Raw genomic sequence first — 23,595 nt, forward strand, 5'->3', positions numbered from 1 at the left:
AAAGGAAAAGGAAAAGGAAAAGGAAAAGGAAAAGGAAAAGGAAAAGGAAAAGGAAAAGGAAAAGGAAAAGGAAAAGGAAAAGGAAAAGGAAAAGGAAAGGAAGCCGAGAGTCCTTTACAATTTTAACTACACAATGCTCCGTTTATATGAATGTTTTGCAAAAAAAGAAAAACAACTATTGGCTGGAAAGACTTAAACTTACAGTTTTTGTACAAGACCTTCCTGTAATGCTAGGGTTACCATCTACCACTAAGAGCCATGTCAGTTAGACACAGTAACTGAGTGAGCAGCAGACTCAGCTGAAAACTCTTGCATGCCACCTTGCATCAGGGAAACCCCTACGCACTGCTGCTGATCTTAAGTTTATCACATAGTACAGTGTGTCACAAGTATCAATTCATTTGCAAAAGCATGACTGTACACATAAACCAAGAGTTTGCTTGGCATGCAAGTTTTGTCACAGGAAGTAAGTTGCGATTTTCTGCAGTAATTATGATACCTGGACTCTTCTCAAGTGCAGGATATCCCAAATTTGTATGACAGCAGTAAGATGAAACCAAGTCACTATGATTTGTGTTTAATGCTTAAGCTACAAAGCAAAAAAATATAACACACACTAGAGTTTTGCCATACCTGAACTACTACCAGAGGAGCTTGCCTGGGAACTGGAAACAAGACTAGCATGGCGCTCAGAAAACACTACTAAGTTCGTGTCCTCCTCACAAACAATGGAAAATTTTCCAGAGTGCCTCATCACTTAAAGAGAAAAATGCAGGGGAGTTGGACTCAATGATCTCCTGAGGTCCCTTCCAACCCCTGCAATTCTGTGATTCTACGAATGCAATCTGGAGGCTGCATCAATCTTTATCAGCTTTGTAATGTTAAGGGTGTAAGACAGTAATTTTCAAACAGGATTTCACCAAGACATTACATTGGATAGATCTCAAATTGCTGCAGACTGACCATGAACTGGTAAACAGGGGTTGCATGTACCTGGAACTCACTCAACATTAAACTGAAGCCTAATGGAAAAAGGTGCATTATGGCAGGCCCAGATGAGATGTTTACTTGGCAGTACATTTGCATATTATACAGACAGAATACTTATTAGGCTACATAACGCACATACATGTAGGCACTGAAAAGCAAAAGAGAAGCGATGGTCTTATGTAGATAATAATTACCACGGATATTTTCTCCATAGGAAGTCAAGGTAAAGAAAATGCAGGTCAGGCATTCACACAAAATCCATGGAAATGCCTAAGAAGACTAGCTTCAAGTACAATTAACACTTGAAATGCAATTATTCAAGTCTGCAAGCTACATTATTTTGCTGAGTGCAATATTCATAACCTTAATTTAAATTGTAGTCACAATTATGCTTGTTGCTAAAGCAACAATTCTACCTATTTACAGAACTCGACAAAGAAAATGAGAAATTCTGCCACTTCCACGCACAAATGATGCAACAGATTTAAACCATCGAAACGTTCTCAGGTTATCCTACAGAGAAAATATAAATTGAATGCTGAACTTCCCTAAAAATGATGCCATTTTAAGGTTTAAAGTAACCTTTCACTGTTCAGTAATAAAACAAGTCTAATATACTTGGGGGATGCTTTTCATTACATTTTCAGATTTAAAAACAAAACAAAACAAAACAAGCTATCGTGAAAGATCCAGGAGGGGTCTGAACCCAGAAACACAGGTTGCCTTCTTCAGTACAAGACTGTGTGCATGCATACAATTCTATGGGTCTTACTGATGCAGGATCAACAGCAGAATGACAGCCACTCTCCCTCACTGGGTTTCACTTGCATTAATTCAACATGAAGGCACACCTCCAGCAACAGAAGATTCTCAAAAGTGAAAACCCATGCAAAATCACGTCTTCCCTTGTTACTTAACAAATCAAATGATATCTGTCCCTCCATTTTTACTGTCACTTATCACCCTCAAGGTTTTGCAGTTCATGTGTTCAGCTTCACCTGTCCTTTAACATTCTTTCCCTATTTTATCTGCTCTACTTCCCCTTGATGCCCCTTCCTTTCTGAACACCTTGGCACCTTTTTCACCACCTTCCATTTTACAACCATTTTCTTCAGAATGACACCTGTCACTCAGAAGATCCAGCACAGTGTCACTCAGGGCATTAAGGAAACAACACTGCTTGTCAGCCTCTACCAAGGGAAACCCAAAGCTTCTCAGGCATGAGCTAATTCAGTGACATTATCTGGAGCTGCCAACATAATGAATGCCTCTATGTACAAGAGGTCTAACCGTCACGTAAAGTCCTCTTAGGCTTCCTGACACAGAGGGATGCTGCTGTGAGGCCCATGTTCATTGAAAGGATGTTGAGTGCTGACTTGCTCTTACTCCCCATTTCAGCATGCAGATACAATATAATCCCGTCATGCTAAACTGGGCTCTGCTGATGGGTTTTTCACTCCAGTTAATCCTCTGAACATGCCAGTCTACTTAGAATGTTTCTGTTGTAGGCTATGGCAGCACTTCATCAGCCTTTCTGCCTCCTTTCATTATTAATTATAATTATAGTATTAATTATATTATTAATTATAACTTCAGAGCTATATTGGCCTTCTCCAACACTACTGTCAGTGGGTGAAGGTGTTGCTCAAACTCTTTTTGCTGATCCATTCTTGTGTAGCTGCAAGTGTACCTTCCACTCACCTCTTTCAGTGGAGGAGCCTAAGGCTACCAACCTCCCAAGCTCCTGCATGTTCTGTGGTGCAGCAGTAGGAAAACTACAGCAGGGAGCCTGGGCTAGCGATGTAAAAGACCATCAATAGGCTGACATAGGTTTTGGTTGCTGTATTTTCCTGAGAAAGAGGACAGAGGCAGTTTCTAGGATTGAAGGATTCTGGCTATAAAGATGATCTAGAGGGAAATAGGACAGATTTTTTCACTCTTTCCTTCATCTGTTCTCTCTTGTCATTTTTCTGAAGAGCAGGGCAAAAGCATATGCATCCTCACTCATGCTTTCCCCTGTTTGGTGTACTGCAGCTACTTTTCAGCTATGCATTTCCCTAACTCATTCCCAATCACTGAACTGTGAGGTTTCCTGACGGCCATTGAGATAGCAGTCAAAGGCATCTGTAAACAGTGAGTCAGCCTTCTCAACTCTAGACACCCAGCTCTGCTGTGCATCTATGCAAAGGGAGGATGTGGAGGATGGCACTGGAGAGCTTGATCTTGACTTTACCCACTACAGATGCGCCTTCCCTCCCCAAACTGGTTAGCCACAGATCAATAGGTACTACAGTCATGAGACTGCATATGGTGACAGCCATACCTCTGATACCTGTGACAGCAGGTTTGGACTCTAAAAATTTCATCCAGTGATGGCAAAGTCACAGCAGTATCTTTGAAGAACAGCAAGTTCTGACCCACTAAACCAGCCTCAGTGCAGAGAACCAACAAGTAGCCCTATCAGTCCAACTTTGTGTCCCATACCCATGCCTTCCAGGGGATCAAGGGCAAAGCACACACAAGAATGAAAACTCAAGAAAGTAAAGAAGAACCCATATCTTCATTCTCAGACAACAGACATGAAGGATGGAGTCAGCTCGTCTGGTGCATGCTGCCAAAGCTGCAGGAGGAAGCCCATTGTTCCACCAACAACTCCACCTTTGGCCAGTGGGAAAAAATGTCTGGTAGCATGTGTGAAAAAGCAAGAACAGAAACAAACCAGGAACAGAAGTAAGAACAGAAATTAAACTGGCTTCTGCAAGTGAAATCTCTTTACAAGCATCACTGGCAGAGACAATGACAAGATGTTGTCATCTGCATGAAGAAGACATGGAGACAAAATGGCACCTGCCACAGAAGAAGGGCTTGCAAGCCAAAAAGCAGACATTTGTCAGATGCTTTTCCTTCAGACTGCTTTGAGGCACTTGTAGTGGGATGCTCCATTTACAGGAGCACACCATCTCTTGTCCAAAGAAAAATGTCCACAGTCTCCGTGACAATAGAAATTCCTTACTCTTCAGATAGGAAAATTAGAAAAATGAATGCAAACAGAAACAATCCCCACAACCAAAGTACATCTGCTCAGCATTTTCTTTTCAGTACAGTTAAGAAAAGTGACTTCTCAAGGTAAAGAATAGCTGACACCAGCAATTCTTGTCTTCTCCCAAAGAGGTAGCCTTCACTCAGGATTAACAATTCCAAACTTTTCATTTGCATGAGATTTTAGAAAAATAGCAACACTTATTTACAAAGTAAATCACTAAGAACTCCATTAAAATTAAAATATTACATAGATTTTGTATATCATGTTATATCTTGTTAATGTCGAGGAATTTGTAATAACAAGTCATACAAAGACAAAACAAGTTACTATAGAGATCATGCCTAATCACTTCTTTCCCATAATAAAGCCACGAGACATTTCCTATTTGAAGTTACAAGTCACTATGTGATCTCCTGTTCAAGTTAAACACAGGGGAAGTTTTGTTTCTTAGAAAAAAGGATTAGGCTCCTCTGACTTGAAGCATTTCGTCACTCGACCAGAAATGCCTGTCTACCAGCCATGCAGACTGCCAAATCTGGCTCCTTGGCTCTTGAGCAGCATCAGGAGATGAAAAACACATGAAGACTGGAAAAATGCGCAAAGCCAGAGGCAAAAGAAAAGACAAGACCACTCAGAACAATCATGTGCAATTCCTTAGCTGCTGCTAGGACGAAAAAGTTTCTTGGAAGTTCAGAGCTCTTTTTAGATAGATCTGCAACTGTTTTTCCATTATGTGAGTAAATTACAATTAACATTAATTTAGGTATGACGTATGGTATGTATCTATTGTAAGAATTCAGTAATTACATTAGGAAGAAGCTTCAGCTAGCGGAGTAGATACAATCAACAACTGCACTGTAAGAATGGAGTATTGTAGCTACCCATTTTTCCATTTAAGAATGGATATAGACTAGGAAAGTTAACACAAACGTGACTATTTCAGCACCCATATTTTTCCACAGTGGAATAGAATGCATGAATAGAAAACATCTTGCAGATATTCCTTCCCCTCCTTGTCCATTTTGCATTTGCACACACCAACTGCCCAGCTAGAAGTGCAGAATCCACATAGAGAAAGCAACCATTCCATAGCTAGATGGAGTGGTAAGGAGGAGATTCCATAGCAGCATCTAAAATAAATCTTTTTTTCCAATCACAGTCTGAAAATATTGGTCCAAAATACATGATATGCACATTCTTCAACATATCTGAGATTTCTAATGCAATTACCGTATTGTATCTAAGTTTCCAGCTAGCCTATTTTAATACAAAATAGCAGTGCCACAGTTCAGCTGAGTCTTCAGAAGACAAGGCCATACCTGCAACACTTTTTTTCTATTCAAAACTATGTGAAAGGTATGGATTTTTTACAGGTATGTAACTACTAAAGATATGGGCTAGGAAACTTAATTCATAAGAGATGAGTCACTGAAATCATTTATCTGGACTTCAGTAAGGCATTTGACATGATCCCCCATAACATCTTTCTCTCTAGATTGGAAAGATATGGACTTGACAAGTAGACTGTTTGATGGATGAGGACCTGGTTACAAGATTGTACCTGGAGAGTGGTGGTCAATGTCTCAATGTCCAGATGGACATTAGTGACAAGTGGTATACCTCAGGGGTCGGTACTGGGACCGGTGCTCTTTAACATCTTCATCAGTGACAGTGGGCTGAGTGCTCCCTCCCCAAGTTTGCAATGACATCAGTCTGTGCTGTGTGGCTGACACACCTGAGACAGGATACCATTCAGAGTGATCTAGACAGTAGTAGACAGTGATCAAGCAGTGGGCCCAAAAAAACCTCATGAGGTGCAATAAATCCAAGTGCAAGGTCTTGCACCTAGGTCATGGCAACCTCCACTATCAGTACAAGCTGGGGGATGTAACAATGGAGTAGAACCTTGTCAAAGAGAACCTGGGGGTACTGGTGGATGGCAGGCTGGACGTGAGCCAGCAACGTGCCCTCATAGCCCAGAGAGCTACCTGTATCCTGGGATGCATCAAAAGCAGCACGGCCAGGGTGAGGGAGGTGATCCTGCCCCTCTTGTTCTGCACTGGTGAGACCTCATCTGGAGTACTGTGTCCAGATGGGGAGTCCTCAGTACAGGAGAGACATGGACCTGTTGGAACATGTCCAGAGGAGGACCACAAAAATGACCCAAGGGATGGAACAGCTCTCCTGCGAGGACAGGCTGAGAGAGCTGGGGCTGTTCAGCCAGGAAAAGAGAAGGCCCTGGGAGACCTGAGAGTGGCCTTCCAGTATCTAAAGAGGGGCTATAAGAAGGGGACAGTTTCTTCAGCAGTCTGTTGTGATAGGCCAAGGAGAAATGGCTTCAAACTAAAGGAGGGGAGATTTAGAATGGATATAAGGAAGGCATTTTTTACAATTAGAGTGGTGAGGCACTAGAACAGGTTGCCTAGAGAGGTGGTAGACGCCCCACCTCTGGAGACATTCAAGGTCAGACTGGATTGAGCTCTGAGTACCTGACCCAGTTGTTTATGTCCCTGTTCATTGCAGGGAGGTTGGACTAGATGACTTCTGAGGGTCCCTTCCAACTCAAACGTTTCTACAATTCCATAATACTGACCAGCTTCTTGCTCCAGATTCTATGAGAAGAGTGCTTTTAAGGCCACAATCCAGCAGCTAGAAGACTGGATTGAACACAGTCTATTCCCAGTTCTGTCACGGTCATCATGTAGGGACACAGTTTAGTGGGCATGGTCTTAATGTGTTGATGGTTGGACTAGATGATCTTAGTGGTCTTTTCCAACGTTAATGATTCTGTGATTCTGTATTCTATATGCCTTTTGATAAAGCTCTTCCTACTTTCTGTTGAGGCACAGAACAGAATTAAAGTCAGCCATAAAGCAAGACCTAACAAGATTGCATGTTCATATCTGTATGTATTACTTATGTCAATAAACGTGTACACAATACATACAGGTGCATATATTTTACATACACATATCTGTATCTGTACATCAATAACACGTACACACAGTCTACCATAACAAAATTCAATACAAATTACGGAAAGCAAACCTTTATTTAGGAACTGGAATATAACTTACAGATTTTATTCAAGGTATGGATCTTTAGTTAAAAGCAAACAATAGTAAAGAAGTTATTTCTAACAATTCTGTAAGCAATCACATTTATGGTGTAATTTATTACATTTATTAAACTCCTAACATATGGAATGTTCCCTTTATGTCAAATTCCAAGTTTCTCAAAACATACCAGTAAGTTTTATAAACTGCTACTAGCACAAACATTTCATTTTGCTGCGACTTAAAGTGGCAAGTCCTGAAAGGTTACTTATTACACACTGCAATTCACTTGAAAGAAAATACCTGCACACTTTAGAGAAGCCAAAAAAAATAATTTCTTCACGTTTGCATTAATGGAGAGGACTGAAGACCAGACCTAGCAAAGTCCTTGTGCTGATTCTTTTTATCATGTGCATATTTTCATGTACATACAATCAAACTAAGTTGAATGGGATCTGCACATGGACCAAGGTGAAATGAAAGGGAAGCATTAGCAGAATCTGAACTACACAGAAGTGGTCCACTGGCCTTTTTTGCTCATCATCTTACTGCTCTTAATATGCTATTCATCTCTCAAACAATGTTTTAGTCTGTGGTACATAATCTATATGCAGTCTGGTTCAAGCTATCACATCACATTAAAAACCTAGCAACATTTTGCCTTGCTAATTTTATTTCATCACTCCTGAGGACAAAATGACGGTAACAAACCTGGGCAACTGGAAATACAAAACTGGAATGCTAATTTCATTTATGTTCTTTTGCTTACAAAATTGAAAACAGGAAATTAAATAAATTCGCCAATGGGGAAACAATTGCTTTTACTAGTCTTAAATCAAATAAAAACACCTGCAAACACTGGGTCTTTTTTCAGAGATAGAGCTGCTTGCTCAGAGAAGGGCTTCAGGTTTTTTTTTCTTTTTTTTCCTGCTCTCAAATGAACGGTGAAGAGAAACAGAAAGCAGAAACAAGGCACAAATAGCTACTTAATTTAATATAAAAATTACCAATAGGAAGAGATGGTAAGCACTGATGTAAATAACAAATATTATGTTCTATAACAGAATTGCCTGCATACAGTTGCAGGAAAATGCATACAAGTTCTGGGGGAAAAATGCCTTCTCTATCCCCAAATCCACACTTGCCGCTGTGTGACTCATTTTAAGTTATATTTTTCCCCTCCATTTTTTTTTTATTAATTTAACTATGCAAGCTACACACAACTGAAATATAACTCTAAATTAAGAGGATGTCCATACCTGAATGCCTCTTTAACTTTTGATTCTAATACAATCATGTTTTTTATGAATGTTCACTAACATTATATGTACCTTTATTGGAGAAAAAAAACACTACAAATAAAACAGAAGCCCGGCCATGCCAAACATAATGAGACTGTAGCAATTTTTTTTTGAGTAGCAAAACTGGCCCTAAACATTACAGTATAATATCCAAAAGCTTGCCAGAATGGGCAAGATAGGTACACTTTCAAATTCATATATATGCATATATACAAAAATATATACACATACGTATAAAAATGCCTCAAATCATAACATCTTGGCTTGACAATACAGCCCTTGGGCAACAACACTTAAGCAAAAAAATAGGGTGGAAATGTTGAAATATAACTAATAACCTTACTTTTTTCAATAATTGTCACTTTGATTTTTTTTCCCCACTTGAGAAATAAATTATTGACAATAAGGATAAAAACCATATGCCCTTGTATTCACATTATGTCTTCAGAACTTCTCTGGGACATGTGAAGTAGTGTTATTATTCATTCCATCAGTCAAAACATCTGGATTTTAGTGGTTTTATAGCACAAATGGCTTGTTCAGAGTGTAGCCTTTCCCCATTTAAAAAAAATTTATATCCCCATTTCATTCTCATTGCATGGCTTGCATATGTTTCATGCCAACTTTATTCAAGGCCAAAAACTGTCATAACTCATCTGGCCAATGAATTACTATAGGAACATAAAGCAAAGCAAAAAAAAAAAAATCAAATCAAGTCAGTTAAAACAAACAAACAAGCAAAAACCCTCTCCAGTAATACAGTAATCTGAGGAGAAGGGAAGAGATAAATGCCTCGGATTCCTTATTTCTCTCAGAAGGTCATCATAACTGAAAAGAGGTAGAAGGAAATAAAAGACAAAGAGACAGAGCCCAGTTTCTGTACAATCTGTCAGTCCAAGTGAATTTTTCTAAACTAGGTAGATTGGGTCAGAACAGGGCAGGAGCACAGGTTACTTAAACATTCCTCTTTCAAAACAAGTAACAAACCAAACAATCAAGGTTATTCCATTTGTTAGCATTTGCCCTCCTCTGCACCATTTACCTCTTGCTTCCAGTAAAACAGAAACGCATGGCACCTTGGAGATGTAAGGTCTAAGATGATCACTGATAACTTCTTTTTCTTATACAGAGAGAAATGCTAAATAAACAACTTACTTTGGTTTGTTTTTTAAAAAACTTACAGGGGTTATACAATTTTTTCTGTATTTTTTTTCCAGTAAAGGTCTGAGGTACACACACACAGACACTTATTTGTCTCTTCTGGCTTTGTGGCAAAAGGTTTTACTGGAACATTAACCTAATGATACCATCTTCTACTTCCATCAAATTGTTTATTGTTCTAAAATTCAATTATTGTCGCTTAGCACTTGTATCACCTCAACACCAGAGAGAAGGCATCCAGTTGAGCTACTCTAAAGCAAGATTTGGCCAGCAGGGAGCTTGAGAACATTCAACTGTCAGACAGAGCCAAGGAGAGCAGGTTGTGAACAAAGCACACAGCCTCGGGGAGGGCTGCAGCCATGACATGCCACCACTGGAGCAGCAGGTCCCTCAACATGACCCAGGGAACAGCAGGAAAGGGAAGACCAGTTAGCAGACAGCGCAAAGCAAACATGAGAAAAGCAGCACGCCCTTCTCATGGTGCTCAGACACCTTCGCAAAGTGCTCCTCGTTCCTCCAGCACGCACCTGCACCGGGTGGAAACCCTACAAGGATCACACTTGATCAAGCAATGTGTCACATCTAAGGGTTTTATTCTGTCAAACCATAATGACTATCAGTGTTGTGGCACATGGTGGAAACTGATGAGTTCTTCATAGCCTGCTTTCCTTAAAATCTCGGGAAGCCTTTCCCTGGACACTTTACTTTTTAGCATGTCGATCCCTTAACAATGGGAGATGTCAAACTTGCAACCTTAATTCAGCATTTTGCGTGCATGCATTATTTACACAGAATTTAAATAAGATATCCAACACTATTCTCCACTGGAGATCTGCTACAGTGTAAAGCAAGGCTCAAGTTCGGAAGTGAATAAAAATGTACAACATATAATAAAGGAGCATCTTTCCTCAAATTCCTTCAGCTGCATGTGTCAGAAGGCAACATGTAACCAAAGACAGCGAGAAAAAGTAAGTTTCTGGCTAACAGCAGGGAAATGACCAGCAGGATGGTACTTTATCCCTGCTTTCAGCAGAGTGATACTAATGGAATGAGTGCATGACAGTACGAGCTGATTTAAAGGTCCCATCTCTTCCTGGCTGTGCACACTCCAGGCTTACACCAACTCCAGTATTTGTCAGACCCTTCCACAGAATGCTGATCTAAGAGAGGATAACCAAACACATCTGTACAGCCTTCTGCCAGATACATAAGTGAAGGAGTTCACAGAGATTACAGACGGTGAGAGAGGAGCAGCATCTCCCCACTTACAGGAATAGAAAACTCACATTCACTTCAATTCCTACTGAACTGCAGTTAAAACAGACACAATATTCTGGAAGCAATCTCTGATTTTCTGGATGCTGAATTGGAGAATGCACGCAGTTCCAAACTGTGATCAGCATCCACGCTTACGTCTGGAGTCAATGAGAGCTATTTTAAGAATATATGAAGAAACACTAAGGACTTGGAAAACTTCAGCTGCGTATTAGCTTCCATTTGCAAAGTGGAGATCATCACAACTTCTCCGCATTCAGATTAAATTATTGCAAGAGATACAGGTATCAGAGCAGTAAACATAACAGAAAAGTCGCAGAGAAATGAGTAACTCTCTTCAGAGCCAGATCCACTACTGTGGTGAGTAAGGCCTAGAGTAACAGCGCAGTAAACTACACAGCCACTCATAATTCAGCAGGGCTTATTCTAAAAACCAAATGAAGCAGAAAGCCTGTGGAAAAGATGATGTTGGGAAATATATGCACTGAAAGGGCTAACGTAGATTCACAGAAGACAGACTTCACAATACAAATATTTTTTTTTTGCACAGCCAAGAGCAATTTGTTTTTAGAACACCTGAATCCACGCAGGCATAGGTGAAACATTCATCATTACCTTTGGTTACCTGCAGAGGTTATTTCTGAGCAGAAATACAAAGGAACCAGCCATTCTCTGACTACTGAGAAAAACATCCTCACACTGTGCAGTGGGATATGAGCCTCTGTACAGCTGACATGAACAGGAGGAGCCGCACAGCCATGGGCTGTCACCCTGCCCATCCCCAGAGCACGCAGCCTTGGGCGATACTGAGGAAACAAAGCAGAACCACAGCTCCATCTCCTCCTCATCTGCCCACCTACCGGCATCTTCAGACAGCGGGGTGATAGGGATACAGCATGCCAAATCAGAATTCATTAAGGGCCAAATAGCTTACACTCTCTAGAATGCCAAAGAATTTGATAAAAGTACTTCTAGTCACAGTTTCTTTAAAACTATGTCTCCTAAAACCTAGGGTGAGCAAGAAAAACCTACAAATGTGCTTTACAAAAAACTTATCCACTTAACTGGACTTATAAAGTCTGGGTTTAATTCTTTGCTCTGTGTCAGACATCCTCTGTGCCTCGGGGAAGTCACATGGTTGCTGCATGTGCTGGTTCTTCAGCACACAGCAACACAGACGCATGCTTCACAAGGAACCAGGAGGATGTGCACACGAAAGCTTGTGAGGCGTTCACACAGAGTTGTGATGAACACCACAGAAAAACCCATACAAAATTCCCAGTATTAATTTTCACTAAATCAGTCTCAGTAAAAAATGTCAAACTATCACACAACAGAAACTCAGACTGTTCACTCTGAAATAAAAATAAACAAATGTGGAAACAATTGAAACACAAACATCAAAAAAAAAAACAAAAAACACTAATTCCTCTCCAGTTTGTTTCGTGCTCTCAGTAACAGCAGTGCATCCCAGTTAGTTTAACAACAAATGGAAGAATCTGAAAGAATGAAAGACAGGCACAAAGAAAAGTCTGCAAAAACAAATTTCTGTGTTCTCACACTGCCTACAAAATCACACTCCTGTCCAACCACCTACTCCACACCTCCAGCTTTTCCAAACACAAGCCCACTCACAACAAGTTTTAGAAAACAACAAACTCACATCACCCCGGGTTGAACATGCTGAACTGCACAGTGTGAGGTGGCACACAAAACAATGTGCTAGCAACTCTTTGTCTCGCACAGAGAGAGACCTACCATCACCTTTTCCCTGGACCTGACTTGCAAAACATGAAGGAGCAGCACAGCGCAGGGCAAAGCACAGAGGCTTTACATGGCATCCAGCCAGCTGGCTGTAACAGATTTTGGTACTGTGTTGGTTTATATATAGCAAGAAGCAGGTCCCAGCCTTCTGCTCAAGCTTCAGATTTCCAAATGGTGTGAGGAGTAATTGCTTGCAGAACAGGCTAATTTTGAAGTGAAAGAGGGCACAGGCGATAGTGTGAGCAATACTGGCAGAGATGCTTGATGTCAATCAGCAAGGAAAGAAACGAAATATCTGCAGATTGTCATACGAATTAAAGCAAACTACTTCAGATCTCAAAAAAGGTAAAAATGGCATGAGACTGGACCATTACTCCTTTTATGTTCTAGATCTTCAGTGCCTCTCATCATTCTGTTTCCACCCACATGAATGTACCTACAGGTGTTCATAACCACATAAGAGTTATTTAAGATAAGTTTGCAAAACTGAAAACACTGACTTCAGCCTCTCAAAATACTCCTAAGAGAGCACAGGGAGCAGAAAAAAAAAAGAGCAATAAAGTATATAACATACCAGACTTGAATCTCTTTACCATCTGAAACTTGGATAAAATGCAAATTGAGAAAATGAAAATACATCCTTAGAGTAAGAAAGAAAAAAAGATAACCAACCAACAAAGCAGGGGTAGAAAGAATCTAAGATCTGAGAACCTACAAATAAATTTATAGTTAAAAATTCACAGAAAATTCTCAGGAAGATTTCTGCACACAAATATGACTGGAGAGAAGGCATTTACTTAAACTAAAAGACATTTTAAAAACTTAACTGTTACACATACTATTCTAAAACCATTTTAAAGCAATTCACTTGCCAAAAAAATCCAAAGCAAAGTATTGTGTACTCACCATCATTTAGTGTCGTGAAGTCCAAGAATCGATATTCATAACTAACATCTATCTTGGTTTCTACCTGGGGCCTCTTCAATGTTGAATAGATGTTACCAGGCCGTTTTTCATCATGCTTCTCTAGTTTGTTCAATCCACAACCCATCTCAGCAGCTCCTGATACAAACAGGCAAGGAAAGGGAAAAAGGAAAATGATTAAATATTCATTAGGTTTTTTTATCTTTCTAGTTTCATTCATTGCAATACGACACATCGGTGATTTTTGTTTTTAAATGCAAGCTACCTACAAAATATATGAAACAGTATAATTAGATAAATGGTCAGATAATAATTGAAATATATACTACTTATATCAAGCCCCGGACATGCTATTATTTTAATGTAAAACTGACAGCTTAATGCACATATTTTGTATCTTTCAAAGGTATGCAATCATACACTTTGGTAGACACACTGTCTGTTATAGAAAGTGGCTGAAAATGCAAAATAATTTGCTAATATATAGACTAATAGCTTAATAACAATTTTTATATAAGCACTTTGTATGCAGGCATATAGTATTGTCTTTTATACAAACCTTTGTAATATCCAAATGAATGGAGATTTGTAATTCAATAGAAAAAGCGGGTTTGCAGAGAAACCAGCATAGAGGAAACTACCTCATTTCCTTCCACCTTGTTTTTTTCAGGTTAGGCACAGGAAATAATGGCTTTATAGAAGCCTTCTTTAAAACAGAAGAGGTACATGACGACTGAACCAAACTAGATAAATCTGTTTAATAGGCAGCCAGATCATAACACTGTACAGGATGACTCCTGACAACCATTTCGGCTACACCTTGAAGGTTTCTCTACATCCTGCTTTATTGTGACTTATATGAGTGTGAACAAATGGAAGAAGAGCTTGGTGAAAATATGTAGATGACTGAAGGAAGGAAATTGCATCTCGTGCTACAGGATGAATCCAAATACTCTCATTCCTCTTCAACAATACTGTTGTGACCAAGGCAAAGGACCCGAAGCAATAGGTAGTACGAGGAGGTAAGACATACCAGCCAAGCACCTGGGTTTTCATCACAACCCGCTGAACATCCTGTCCCCATCTATGAAGAACTACTGCTTCAGGGAAGGGAACAACCCCCACATCAAAGGCCTCTATCACAAACCAGGACTGCCTTTACCTTGGCGAACAATTCATAAACCTGAAGCAGAGAGTGAAAAACTAGCTCAGTCCCCCATCTCCAAAAGTGTACTTCTACACATAGGTCACAGCTTCATCCCCCAAGCAGCTAGCAATTTTCATCAAATTTCCAACACAAACGCATCCAACAATCTACATGAATCTCTCCGCTCCCTTCAGCATCCCACCAGCTCATCTGCATCATTCTTCATGTCTCTGTTTGAATGCAGGTGACCATATGCTCAATATGAGCCTAACAATGCCCCTTAAAGCAGCATTAATGCTTCCCTGTCTCTACTGCAAATAACACGCTCACTGCGCCTAAAATCACATTAGCGTTTTTCACAGCTGAATCACAAGCACAGTTCGCTGCCATCTTCCTATTAGCTAAGGGACCCATTTATCCTCATTTGCATCCAACACAACTAACTGAAGAGCACCCAGTCTGTAACAGATCTCTGCTCATTCCTCGTTACTCTCCACTCCCACCACTCGGTCATCATCTCGTCCAACTCCTCCCGCGCCCAGAGCACAGATTCCTTTTGCTATTGGCAAAGCTGCCTGGCTTAGCATCATGGGCAGATTCCATGCACAGCCAACATCTCATTACAAAGTCACCAATAAAGATATCAAAATAGGACCAACCAGTGCATCAACCCTTAAAAAATACCATGGAAAACAAGCACTCAATCAACTGGAAGCACAAAGAACATTTGCATTTGCAGAACATGACCTCTGGCACCAAGAAAAATGGATATGTCTTATCTGTTCCTGAACTTTAAATATTTTGGGATTCATCCAACAGAGAACAACATTCCCTCGTTATTTTGGCAGAAATACATTTTAAGATCTTCTATAATTGAAAGCTGGATCTGAAAATTGAAAACTTGGTTTGTAAATTTAACATTAAAAAACTTCAGGATCTTTCACTGCTCCTCAAATCATACTTTCCGCTATTATTTTTGACTGCTTTTTTTTTTTTTTGCAATAACAACCAATATTTTATGTTAGAAAATGGTTATTTTTCATATATACAGCAGCTTCTTTCTTTTGCTCACGCGATGACCAAAGCAAGTCTAAAACATTATTTTCATATATAAATGTACGTTGTACATTAATGTGCCTAGCAAAATACTATGAGTGTCTTCATAGGCTGTAATGGACCACACCTTTGTACCTCGTCATAAAGACAACTTCACAAGGAAATATGGGGAAGGGAAAAAAATTAGAAAAGCCAAAGCACAATATGAGTATAAATAAATAATATTTTAGTATTTCGCAGAGTGGGGAACTAAGTTCGCAGTAAGCATCAGCAGCTCTATCAGTACCAGCTGGGGGATGTAAGCTAGAGCACAGCCCTGCTGAAAAGGACCTGGGGGTACTGGTGGATGGTCCCTTCCAACTCTAACGATTCTATGATTCTGTGATTTCCCCAAAGATCAGTGATGGCCCTGTAGCTCTTCCACGTGGTAAGCAGACGGTACAGAATTTCGCAAGGAAAAAAATCTGCTCCAGAGGTCACTCCCTGCAAACACCAGTTGCACAAACCCACAGGATTCCTCAGACAGCAACGGCTGCAGAAGGAGACCTAGGGGATGAAGTATTTTGTATCATGGAGAGTTTTGCATTCTTTCCTAAATTGGGGTTAAAGTGCTAGGAAATACAAAGCTGCTTGGCTGGCGTCAGCTGCAGGCGCTCTGCTGCACTTCTCCACCAAACCTGTTTCAATGTGAGAACTGTCCACCTGCACTGTCCCTTCCAGGGGCTTACTAGAAGACACCAACTGCTGCCTTCCCGCTGCCCAGGTAAAACGTCAATTAATGTCCCTGAGGATAAATACTTCCCCACTGTTCTTTAAGTACAAAATTATATTTATGTTATTAAGCCAAACCAAGTATGAGGGAAAGGATGTTTTCATTCAAATCAAAATGGTATTTCAGTAGAAAAAATAAGTTTCACAGCATCACCATCTTTTCCACAGTAATTATGATTCAAGTGTTGTAGCAGTAGAAAATAAATCTTAAGAAATAAAGTTCCTACTTCGATACAGGAGTCTATTAGAAAATAATAATCCAGAGATGTATAAATACTTGAAGTTTTCCAAAAGCTAGCAGCGGTACATGTAGGACATGCAATCCCTGAATCACCAAATTCCTCTCAGTGTTATCCCACAGACTTCCTACTGGGACAGCTTGTGTTGTCACCTTTCAGCCCTTTCCCTTCCTCTGCAGCAATGTCACTCCTGCTCAGAGTTGTTCCATCCTCAAGTCTGAAAACATCTCTTTGGGTTTTAGGTAGAAATCTTGCTGTCAGCAGGATTTTACTCCTTAATTTTCCACATTTATGTTACTGAGGAGTGCAGCACAAAACATTTTATCATTGATGCTTTCAAAGTGATCTCAACCCACTTCAGTCCCTTTTTCAATAGCTCTTTTGTTTTGCTATCAGGAATGCTTAAAGATACGACATCACATATATTTATCCTGGCTTTCTCTACCTACATGTGAATTCTACATCTTTTATTCAGTATTAAAGCAAAATATAATCGCTGAATAATAGTCACTTTTCAGTACAGTAAATTTGAAAATGATTCTTCAGGAACACTGCAAAACTGTCAGGTATTTCTGTTCTTCAGAAGGTTCTAAGACAAACTTTCTTATCATCGTTTATTTAAAAATTCATTTATCAGCTCACTAGTTCCATACTTAAAAGAAGAACCTCAAGCAATGGTAAATGTAATATCTAATACAGAATGTTAACCGCTAAAATGGAGATTTAGTTACGGGCTCCTGCAGGTACAAGTGCTGGAAAAACTAATTCCATCTGCAGACTCTTTTTTTCCCTGTGAATTAACCTTACATGTACTCTACTGTCTTGACAATCTCTGAAACTATTCTTGTGTTCAGGCACGTGATAAAACTAGAACTGAAACTCGGATCAAGAAAGAGATTTTTTTTAGTCTATATCTCATTTCCATTTTTGCAAAACAGCAAAAGTGGAAGCTGCGATGAGTTGCAGAAACACAGCAAAGCCTACGGTCAACTAATTGCTAAGTTTGTCTCCAGAACGTCAGCAAATGCCCCGCTGGAGTTAGGGAAAGAGCACCTTTCTTCTGCAAACTGAGGTCAGAAATTAACCTGTACTTTGTACGTATCAGGAGAATTCCCAGCTGGAAGCGAGGGGATGAGCTTCCTGCTGCCACCTCCTCCCCGTCACTGTCTTTCATTGTGTGTTTTAGGAGTAGAGTTGCTCTGAGGGACACTGGGAGAATAGTAAAGGAACGCCTCCAGCACAGCAAATATTGACCTACCTTTGAACACTGCTTCCCAATTCAAGTTTTACTGAAATCGGTACCACTTTTTGTCATAAAAAACAGTTGTCAAAGAGTTACAAGAATTTGTAGTCAGCAGGAAAAAAAAAATCCATTTTTAAGCACCTCCATGATCCATGACAATGTGCGTAACTTGAATAAAATATAGGAACTTTTATAGCTCTTCTAGAGGTCTGCCAAGTTTTGAGCTCCTCATCTCAGCACCTAAGCTTTGTTAAAGTACTTTCAGCAGCTGGGCTTTGCCTTCTCACTTCCCCAACCCATGTTCCAAACAGATGAAACACAGCAAGCTCAGAACCACCAGAGCACAACAAGAAGTACAGAATAATGTTGTGCAGATAACAGTTCATTTTCTTGCTAAGAGTTCAAGATTCTTTTTCGGGCACAAAGAGAAGAAAAAGCAACTTCTACATGAATTTTTAACCCTCTTTGTTTTGGGGGGGAGGGAACAACCAGAGCTAATTTCTTGATTTATCGTCCCCTCCTCCATACAACTCCGTAACAATTTATCTCCAAAGAATAATAATGAAAATTACACTGAGACGTAACAGAACCACATGGCTAATGGAAGCTTGAATAGATTACAAGGCTCATTAAGGGATGCTTATCAGCTAAGTATATATTGGCTAAACAGTTTATTTCAACTGTATCAACATTACGGAATGACTGCTTACAGGGGGGATTTGCAAAGACTTCCTAAACAATTCTTTTAAATGCACATAGCATTGGAGTCAGCTCTTGGCGTAGCGCATTAGAGCACACATTCACATACTGTCTAATAAAAGTACACGTACAACACATCCACCTGAAACTTAAGGCAATTTTAATATTTACAAGACAAAGGCATCCAAAGGAAGCGCGCTGTACAGGCAGGTTACACCACTGTCAGCTTGGTTTTAAACACAATTAGTGGGAATAAGCTCGCATGTATTACCACATTTTCAATGTTCATCGTCCAGAACTCATGACCTCCTTTTGTAAGCCTCACCATAAATTATTAATTACTTTTTAAATACATATCATAAGTTACTGAAATTCTTTCCACAGATTATGAAGTGCAGTGTTCTATGAGTTTAGCAGCTGGGAAACCAGATAGCTGCGATGTACTAATGGGCTTTCTCTCCTGATTTTGGTTAAGTCCTTTCATCCTGATTCTTCCTTCTGTGGGTAACGCTCAGCTACCTCACAGGGATGCTAGGAGGCTTTTACAAATAATTACAGGACTTTGCATTTGTTGTACAGTAATGAGATGCACTTATTTCCTTAAACCCTCACTCCTGCAATCCTGAGCTTTCCACGTTCTAAAGAATAAACACTCCATGCGCAGAGCAGTTCACTTGCTGGCATGTGGTCACTTCTTGCATCTTCTGCAACCTGCAAAACACCAGAGTGTTCCATCCCCATTCAGCCCCAAACAAACCCTGGGAGAGCTTGCAAATGATGAGTGAACCCCCTTCCTAGCAAAATTAAAGCAACAAAGCAGATGACAAATAAGAGAGTAAAAATAATCAGGCACGGAAGCATAAATGAAGCAGAGGATTGGAAACACCACACATGGCAAACAGGGTGTGCTGATAAACAAAGAGAGGAGAACAGTGCACTCAGACAGTGCTTTACAGGTTCCCAGAGCATAGCCACGCTCCTGTGTTTTCCCTCTTGTTCAGAGTGGCACAGGCTTTGTGTGTGACATCACCAAGAGGGGAATTTCTCACCTACATCTACCCTGGTTGGTTGTTTTTCCAGGAGCACTGCCATACAGTGACAGTGTCCACACATATTCAATGCATGCCACAACAATTTTTATTTGTGGGAGGGGAGCAGCTGTTGAAGTAGCCAACGTTTTCAAAGCAATTTGGAAGATTCTGAAAGACTTTATTTTCAAAATACAAAGATCAAATACTACATATCAGTCCTATCTGTGTCTGGATGTCACAGATGACCGACTTTTTCACCATGTAGTTACCAGCGAGATCAGGATTTACACTTGCAGTTGGTAAGTAAATCTCTGCTTACAGAAAGGTTAGTGAAAGAATAATCCCAGATTCGTTCTTTATGATTGATTTCGTTTAAACTGAATGGCAGAGCAGCCCAAGTAAATCTGCAATTAAGGTTTTCAATTTCAAAAGGGAAATCTCAAAAACGAAGGGAACTCGTTAGGGAGATGAACAGGAATGAAAGGCTGGAGGACTTGAGCACATGGGAGGTCTGGAACATGTTTAAACTACACTGTGGGTATCTGCTGAATGTGTAACTCAAGGAAGTGGCGAGAGAATTCATACGAAGGTTTCCAGACCCAGTGAGATGAATTACCTAATAAAGAAGGAAAGATGGAATAAGCAGAGGGCTTTCAAGGGACAGAAGGCTCAGCAGAGGAAACTATGGTCTCAGATAAGAAACAGCAGCACGAAGCAAGAAGTGACAAAGTCAAGCCCAGTTAGGCCAAAGACACCACAACTGAATGGAGGCAGAATTCAAGTCCGAAGGAGGGACTGGTGTCAAACCCGGTGCTCTCACAGAGCTGTCACAATGCAATGCAGGTTCAGTTGCTGGAGTTAAACAAACGAGTGCATCAACCTCAGTACCACCTCCCTGAGAAAGCAAGTACGTGAAAGCAGCAGGAAAACATAATTTGGCCGGTTTGGCCAATTGCTGCTCCAGCCTTGAGTTTGCTAAGCTCTAGGAAACTTTATGACAAAAACCAAAATAACCTACACATAAATATAGCATGGATTCTACAAAGTCAGAGCTGACCACCCTGACAAGCGAGGGTAGAAAAGAAAGCACATTCCTGGCACGCAGCGTGTCAAGTAACACGCCACAGCAGTAACAGATTTTACCAAAGCATTATTAGGTGTGATCGCTTTTATGATGTTGTTCACAACGCAGCTCTGCGCGCACCACGTTCCTCTGCGCTGGCCCTGGGCCTGCAGCCCCCAGGCACTGCCCACACACAGGGGCTGCCACACACCAGGACACCTTCTGTAGGGAGCCACACTGCTTCACGTGGGCCTGTCTGTGCACGTGGGCGGAGGACATGCAAACGGCTGGGTAACCAGGGGGGATGTGAGACGACGCTGTGCCGGCTTTGGGAGAAGCCTGAGAGCAGCAGGTTAAGGGGGGAACCACGCACGCTCCTAACCCTATGTGCGTCACCCCATGATGTTACCCAGGGGATTTAATATCCAGTGGCACCGTGATGCCCTTTCTCAATCCAGCAGGAGATTCAAAGGGTAGCACCCACTTCTGCAAAACACTTTTAGGCAAAGTATTTCTGTTCAAAGTACAAAAGAGTTAACAACCCTGGACAACAAACTGGTAACATTTCTCCTGAAGCACCATTCATTCTGCCTTCACATGAAGCCAGGCAGCCACTGAGATGCCAGGAACTACGGAACTACTCTAAAAACTTGAGGGAACCTAAAGCAGCAAATGCTTACTGCCTAGAGAATTAAAGACCAGAGGAACCTGACAGAGGCATGCACAGAATGTCAGGTACGAATGCAGCCTTCCTTTGAAGTTGACCCCACACTCCTCTGAGCCCACAGAAAACAGAGAGGAGGAACAGACGCACGCTGCAATGCTCAGAGCACACTGCTCTGTGATCAGCGAGTAAAGCCCCAGCAGAACACAAAGCTGTAGAGCTGGGAGCCCAACATCCACTGTCCTGAGGTACATGGAGTAAAGAGAAAAGAGCCAGGTGTGAAGCTATGGGATCTCACGTGAAGTTAGGGATGAAATAAGAGAGTAATGTGATTTTTTAAATTTATCATTTCTCAATTACAAACAGTTTGACTTTTTTATTCGTTGATGGGCTGTGGATCCCCATGTTCAGCTTTCCCCCACAGATTCCGAGGCCGCTTTGCCATAAGACATCACATGCAGTTTCCCAGTATCGCAGCTCCCAGCCCCCCGGGCACTCAGTCCCAGCTGCGGGTGCTCACTTCATGCCCAGCTCTCTCTCTCTGAGCAGGGAAATGCCAGTGCTCACTGGTGGAAAGCCCCTCGTCCAACGTAACTAACTTGAGGTTAAGTTAGATTCCTGAAATCACTGTTCATTCTCTGACTGCTTCTTTCTCCTTAGGAAAAAGAGAAATTAAATACACAAACGTGACCACTAGTATTGCAAAAAGAGTGCTATTGCCATTATTCAATGCCCACAGCTGAAACAGATTGGATTCCTTAAGGACAAAACATAAAAGCAAACGGACAGAGGTCTCTCCTTGTACTGCGGAGATCAGCTGCACCTTGACAGCATTAGTTATCTTCCTATTAAATCAAACAGCATAATTCATTTTTACGGGAATAAAAGCAGCGGCACACTCCCGCCCTGTCAGGTGCGGTTACCTCGGTCACTTCACGCTCTGTCGGGGGGCGCAAGGACGAGGCGCCCGTCGGGGCCCGCAGCGCTGCGGAGCGAGCGCCCGTCCTCAGCCACAGGGCCACCGTGGGGGCCAAACGCGTGCAGTCCCGAGCGACACGTCGCTGCCCCGCCGTTCCCAGGTGCCGCCCGCCTCAGGCAGCGGGCACAAAGCGCTCCCCTTCCCCCGCTGCGCGCCCACAGCGCCGGCACCCGGAGGCGACCCGGGCACGCAGCAGCCCGCGGCCAACGCCGCCACCGAGGGCTCCCAGCGCCGCCGCCTGACAGGACGGCGTGCGGCACCGCCGCCCCACGGGGCCCAACAGGCGCCCGGCTCCGGACCGGCACGGCCGCTGGCCCCCTCGGAGCTGCGGCTTTATCGCAGAAAGCGGGACCCGCCCCGGGACACGGGGAGCGACGTCCCCCCGCCCGCCGGACGCCGCCCGCAGCCCGTTCAGAAGCGGCCGCGCCGGCCGGCCCCGATTCCGCCAAACTTCAGGAGCGGAGAACCGAGACGCGAGCGGAGCCCCGGACCCCTCCGCCTCCCCCAGGTCGCGCCGGCCCTGCCCGGCTACCACCTCCGGCGCCTCCCGCCCCCGCCAAGTTTCCCCGCCGTACCCGGCGGGTGCGAGGCGGTACCTGGGACAGGCGGCGGGCGAGGCGCAGCCCGGCGGTGCTGAAGGATGCCCGGCGGGCGGAGACGGCCGGCCCCGCTGACAGCGCTTCCTCCTCCTCCTGCGCCCGCCCGCTGTGCTCCGGGGCCGCTCCTCCTCGGCGCCGCGGCAGGGAGGTGCCGGGCAGCGCCGCGCCGCCTCACGGCCCCGCCGCCCAGCAAAAAGTTTGTGCCGCGCGGCACGGGGGTGGTGGCACGGCGTGGGGAGGCGCCTCGTGGGGCCGGGAGCTCCGAGCCGAGCTCCTGTGCCTGGGGCCGCGGCCACTTCCTCTTCCTCCGAGCTGCCGGGCGAGCCCCGCGCCCTGCCGGAGCCGCGGCGAGCCAGGGGCAGCGCTTTCCGCCCCCGCGCCGAGCCCGCTGACATGAAGCGGGAGTGCTCCGCCTCCCGGCCAGGGCTGGGAGCCCCCCGCGCCTGCACCTCGACCTGCCCCAGGGCTGGCGTCTCCTCCTCCCCGGGCTCCCCCTCGGGGCTTCCAGCCCCACACCTTCGAGACGGAGCCGGGCTCACCTCCTCGGCCACTTTTACCAGCTGCGGTGCTCCAGGGTAATTCGGCAGGAA

General features: G+C 42.7%; 1 protein-coding gene across 3 annotated transcripts in view; it reads right to left on the minus strand.

The window, feature by feature from the left end:
- RFTN1 (raftlin, lipid raft linker 1) overlaps positions 1-23,311 on the minus strand; it is a 91,848-nt gene extending 68,537 nt beyond the window's left edge. Inside the window, exons 1-2 of one of the 3 annotated variants that reach the window (XM_021385589.1) lie at positions 22,982-23,311; positions 13,497-13,652 (exon numbers count right to left, since the gene is read on the minus strand). In XM_021385589.1, coding sequence (XP_021241264.1) covers positions 13,497-13,641 — 145 coding nt within the window. In that variant the 5' untranslated portion in view covers positions 13,642-13,652; positions 22,982-23,311. Of the gene's footprint in view, positions 1-13,496; positions 13,653-22,350; positions 22,520-22,981 lie in introns of those variants that run through there. The other 2 variants (XM_021385587.1, XM_021385588.1) reach the window with 2 other exon arrangements.

The sequence above is a fragment of the Numida meleagris genome, chromosome 2, assembly GCF_002078875.1.
Source record: "Numida meleagris isolate 19003 breed g44 Domestic line chromosome 2, NumMel1.0, whole genome shotgun sequence".
Classification (NCBI taxonomy): Eukaryota; Metazoa; Chordata; class Aves; order Galliformes; family Numididae; genus Numida; species Numida meleagris.